The sequence below is a fragment of the Vulpes vulpes genome, chromosome 3, assembly GCF_048418805.1.
Source record: "Vulpes vulpes isolate BD-2025 chromosome 3, VulVul3, whole genome shotgun sequence".
Taxonomy (NCBI): Eukaryota; Metazoa; Chordata; class Mammalia; order Carnivora; family Canidae; genus Vulpes; species Vulpes vulpes.
The window spans coordinates 82173044-82178450 of record NC_132782.1 but is presented as its reverse complement, the minus strand read 5'-3'; the positions used below and the strand labels follow the sequence as shown (position 1 = coordinate 82178450).

Below are 5407 nucleotides of genomic sequence, written 5' to 3'. Positions count from 1 at the left end.
TCCCGCATGGGTCATCTCTCGCCCCGCAGAGCCTGGCCCAGAGTGGGGCTGATGATAACAAATGCCAGACGCCTTGGACTAGGTTTGGGGCTAGAGTCAGCTCTGGGATGAGCCCAGGCTTCTTTAGGAGCCATAGCATCACATGCACGTCCATTCCCCATCACCCAGAGCCAGCTTAGAGCTGGGTGTGAAGCCCAGAGGCTCTAAGCCCTCCAGCCAGAGGGGGGCTACAGAGTGGGCCACCGGGGGAGGGGACCACAGGGAGGATGCTGCGGGGATGGAGTAGCCAGGACAGGATGAACACATTTGCCTCACTGGTTTAGCAGAAACTTGGCCCAGTGAGGCCAGTGTAATCATCCCCATCTTCCAGAGAGTGACACTGAGGCCAGATGAGAGGCTTACCTTGATGCAGATGGCTCAGCCAGCCTGGGACCCTGGGCTCACATCCTCCTGAGTACCTGCCTCCTTCCCCCTGCAGGGAAGCTGGGGACAGGGGTTCAGAGAGACTGACTGCTCAGGAGTACAACACAGATGTGCAGGGGTGGGTGGTGCTGGGGACATTTATTTCTGACAAAGACAGGCCCAGTTTTGGGCTAAGGTACCCTCTCCCTACCCTCACTTGGAAACACTCTCTTCCCAGGGCTCCAGCAGCTGCAGGGCATGCCCCCAGTCCAGGATTTGTAGCCTGGACCAGGGACGAGGCTGAGGGGGAGGTGAGGACCCCTCAGGAGCCCCCCACGGCTGGAGGGCTGATCATGTGGTGGGTGTCATATCTTTTCACGCACACTGACTGCTCGGGGCCTGAAATGGGAGTGCTCCCGCGGATGTCATAGCTGCAGGGGAAGAGAGAGAAGAGGAACTTAGGGCCTGATCCAAGCCCCACAGTTACTGCCCACAGCTTGGAGCTCTAGGCATAGGAGCTTTGGGGAAACTGAGGCTCAACTGGCCAGGCCGGCTTAGCCAAAGAGATCCAGGCTCTTCCTCTAAACCTCACAGATCCAGGGGCACCTGGGTGGCTCAGCAGTTAAGCGTCTGCCTTCAGCTCAGGGCATGATCCTGAAGTCCTGGGATCGAGTCCCATGTCAGGCTCCCTGCATGGAGCCTGCTTCTCCCTCTGCCTGCGTCTCTGCCTTTCTCTGTGTGTCTCTCATGAATAAATGAATAAAATCTTAAAAAAAAATAAACTTCACAGATCCAGCAGTGCAGCACCCCCACTCTCCTCTATCCCTGCTCAGCTGATCTGCCTGTCTTTCGCATCTGGGTGTGCCCCACCGGGAGTATCTGGGGCCAGCCCCCACTCGCAAGTCCAGCTGTTGCCGCCAGGGGTCACATGGGGCCCGCTCCGAGAGCGCAGACTCGCTGCCACCAACAGCTCCTGCCAGCAATTGGCAGCCCAGAGGGATAGAGGAGGAGGGTTTCCTGTGCACACACACTCGCAAGACCTGCTGTCTTCTGGGGGCATAAGAGGTGGTCTGGTCAGAGACCCCACCCCTCCCAGGGGGCCCAGACCCTGTCCACTTACCAGGTGTAGATAAGCAGAGCAAGGAGGGCAGTGAGGAGGACAGCCAGCAGGACCGACAAAATGGCAATGATGACCACGGTGCCCGTGCTTTGGGGGCCTGGGGCAGCCTGCAGCCTCTCAGCTGAAGGGCATGAGGGGGTTTCCCCAGGCAGGCAGAGCAGTGGAAGGAGGAGAGATCCGACCTGAGAAGAGGGACCTGGGACGGCCTCCAGACCGACCATCCCTCTCCCCAGCTTGGGGAGGGGCACCGGCAGGGGTAGTAATGGTGCCTGTGATGGGGGGCTGGCCCCATCTCCCCAGCCCAGCCCATCCTCAGGAGCCCCCAGGCCCCAGACCCCCCTGCCCCAGTGTTTTACCAGCCCCTTACCTCTCTGTAGGTGGGTCTCATTGGACCACTCTGTCTCAGCTACAGGTCCCTTGTCACTCATCACCAGGAACTTCACTCTGAGAAGAAGACCCAGGATGGGGAGTGAGGCCTCTGGCCCTGACTTTCAGGGCCTGGGGGATTGAAGGGTGGGGGAGAGAAGTGCAGACTGGCCTAAAAGCCAGCCTTAGAACCCACCAGAAGGGGCCTCAATTCCAGCTGTGACATTTCCCAGCTGTGTTGCCTTGGGTGCATACCTCACCATCACTGGTCCTTAATGTCCTCACTTAGGAAATGTGTGTGGAATGGTCTAGATCCCCAGCACCCAATATCAGTGAATCAAGACCCAAGTAAGGGGAGATGGGCTGGGGCACATCCTGCCTAGATGGGGAAACCTCCTGTGGGGTCCAGATGGCCCATGGGGGCAGAGGTGCAGGTGGTGGACCCTCTGCTCAAGAAAGAAGGGAGAAGTCACCGAGACCTCCCCAGCCCTGGCCCCTGCCATGCCCCCCCCACCCCTCCCCACCCCCCAGCCCCGCTCCCGCCCATAGAAAGCCAGGCATTGAGCAGGGAGCTGCCCCAGGCCGGGGTTTGGGCCCTGGCAGGAGCTCACCGGTAGGGGCCTGGGCCCGGCAGGGGGTGGTTGCAGCCCCTCTTGGTGGGGGAGCAGCTGGTATCATTGCCAACGCGGAGGACACGGAGCTGGTTGCCTGGCTGGTTGCCCGGGTAGAGCAAGCGGTTGGCCATCAGTGTGAGGTAGAAGCCCCTCCGGGTGAAGTCTTCAGGGACAGGGATGTCCTCCACCCTCTGTGGGGCACTGAAGTTCTGGGTGGCTGAGGGTGACTGCAGGTCAGACCGTGAGGGCTGCAGGGGCGGGGCTCCCCCCCCTCCTGCCAGGCCAGACAGCCTTCCTGTCCCCCAGCCCCTCAAAACCTGTCAACCCTCCCCCACGCTTGCTGTTCCTCCCAGGCCTCCTGCCCCCGTTCACAGAGGGAAACCGAGGCCCGCCCCCGCAGCACCCACCGTTGCTGTGGGCCACCACCAGCCAGATGGCATCAGAGTCAGAGATGCTGCGGTGACTGAACTGGCCCCTGGGCTGCTCCAGTGTGAAGGTGGACTGGGTGAGTGTCCCTGCCAGGCTGCGGTTTGAGAGCTGGGGCACGTAGCTGATGTGCTCTGGGGCAGGTGGGGGGCAGATGGAAGAGGCTCAGCAGGACAGCCAAGCCCCCACAGCCTGGTCTGAGGGAGAAGTCATGGTTCTGGAAGCCCCAGCCTGAGGGGGGAGGCACAGACTTGATTCGGGAGCCCCGATCTGAGGGAGGAGTGGAGGCTTTCTCTAGAAGCTGCAGTCAGGCACAAATCAGGAGGCCTCCTAGCAACTCTGTGCCCGTGGGTCACAGGCGGGGGCCTGAGTCCAGCCCCTGCCCCTTAGCTTTGCTAGTCTACTAGCAGGGCTCAAGAGGGAGATCCTGTCCCACCTGAGTCACTAGGGTCTCTGCCCTGCACGGGGCCTGGGGAAGCCATGGAGGCACAGGAGGCCCCTCCCCAGCAGCAGAAAGGGGAGGTGGCTTTCCCCGCCAGTCTCCCGAATCCTTTCCCTCTCTCCGTTGGGTTCAGTATGATTCATTTCCATTTCATTCAGCTCCAAAGGTTCAGGGCTACACCTCTCCTTCCGCAGAACCCCCACTTCTGTCTCTGAGGCCTGGTGCACACTGCATACAGCGGGTACTTAATGTCCACTTAATGAGGGAGAAGGAGTAGAGTAGCCCAGATGAGAGGGGCTGCACCTCTTAAGTACCTCCAGTTTAAGAGCCCATAGTAACCAATGCCTGCAGCCATGCCTGGAGGGCTTCCAGAGCTTTCTTCATGGAGGGATGGTCCTTGTCAACATCTTTAAACCTCTCCTTGGGGACAGGAAGGAGGGGACAGTGAGGAGGCATTGGTGAGAATAGGATGGGGGCTCAGGACCCACGAGAATGAGGACCCTAAAGAGAGTGAGGAAGCGCTGCTCACTCTCCTGTCTTGGGCTGTGGGGACAGGTGTCTATCTCTTGTGACCTCTTTGGTGGGCCACCTCCCCTGACCCACCCAGACTTGGAGCTTGGGAGGCAGCTGGAGGAGGTAGATCTGTCCTTCTGAAGCTGGAGACAGAGTGCCCTGCTCCCCTTCACTCACCCAGGGCTGTCCCCCGCTGGAGGCAGGTCAGCAGCAGCAACAGTGGCACTGGCAGCCCATACTGACCCCCACTGAGCCCCATGGCCAGGCCGAGTGTCTGTCTGTCTGTCTGTCTGCAGCGTCCCAGGGGCTCCACTATCTATCTGGATGGAGGAGGCTGCTTCTGGTACCTCCTGCAGCTCCTCCCAGGTCCCCCCTCTTCGCAAAAAACTGGTTGGACAGGTTTGAGGGCAGAATCTGCAGGCCCCATGGATGTGGCATCCCAGGGAGGGGTCTGATGAGAACAATCAGTAGCTGCCCGTCAGGACAAGCCTGGACCCTCCCACCCCTGACTCCAAGAGGGCTTGGCCAGGGAGGGGTGGAGGAAGGAGGCTGGAGCTTGGGGTCCAGGTGGCTCCCGTGACTCCGGCCAACAGGGCAACCTGGCACCATGGCTCTCCACAGCCCCCTGTACTGGAGGAAGTTGCTCTCAAGGGGCTTGTCCAGGATCACTGGCCAGCCAGGGCAGAGCCTGGATGGGACGGTCACAGCCAAAGGCAAGCCTAGGGGTACTCCCTGCAGCCTGGGCTCTGGAAGGGGGGCTCCCCAACATCGCCCTTTCTCCTTTCATTATCCAGGTGACCTGGTCCCTCTTCTCCTTCCAGCTCTGGCCACTGCCAGGACAGGGCAATTCTTCCTCAGAAGGGTCCTAGATGGGGTCTGGGGTAGGGGGTGGGGGTGCCGAGCCTGTACTAACCATCTCTCACCTGGATTGGAGCAACAGTCAGTCCCCTGTGGGGCAAGCCCTGCCCCAAGCACAAGCCCCCCTCAGCCCAGCCTCTGCACCTGGGCAGAGCCTCCCTCCTAAAACCCAAATTCCTTTGGGGAGTACTTTATTTTTTTAAGATTTTATTTATTCATGAGAGACACAGAGAGGCAGCGACACAGGCAGAGGGAGAAGCAGGCTCTATGCAGGGAGCCCGATGTGGGACTCGATCCTGGGACTCTAGGGTCATGCCTTAGGCTGAAGGGGGTGCTGAGCTGCTGAGCCACTGGGCTGCCTGGGGGAGTACTTTAAAAAAACATTTATTTTAATTTTTTTGAGGATTTATTTATTCGAGAGTAAGAGAGCATGAGCAGGAAGGGCAGAGGGAGAGAGAATCCCAAGCAGACTCTACCCTGAGCACAGAACCCAATGCTGGGCTTGATCTCATGATCCCAAGATCACGACCTAAGCTGAAACCGAGGGTCAGACACCTAACCGATTATGGCACCCAGGCATCCCTAAAGCACATTTTTAAAAAACGATTATGAATATTCTTTAGTTATTATAATGCATTTACATGCTATCTGATTGCCAGCCCACAT

At 59.2% G+C, this 5407-nt stretch overlaps 1 protein-coding gene across 1 annotated transcript; it reads right to left on the bottom strand.

The window, feature by feature from the left end:
• Positions 1-363: 363 nt before the first annotated feature.
• LOC112935767 (uroplakin-3b-like protein 1) lies at positions 364-4170 on the bottom strand. Its single transcript, XM_026019665.2, has 6 exons — positions 4061-4170; positions 2910-3062; positions 2500-2719; positions 1890-1966; positions 1523-1643; positions 364-833 (listed from the first exon to the last, which is right to left on the bottom strand). The coding sequence occupies exons 1-6, from the start codon at positions 4140-4142 to the stop codon at positions 725-727; spliced, it is 762 nt and encodes a 253-aa protein (XP_025875450.2). The 5' UTR covers positions 4143-4170; the 3' UTR covers positions 364-724.
• Between the last annotated feature and the right edge of the window lie 1237 nt (positions 4171-5407).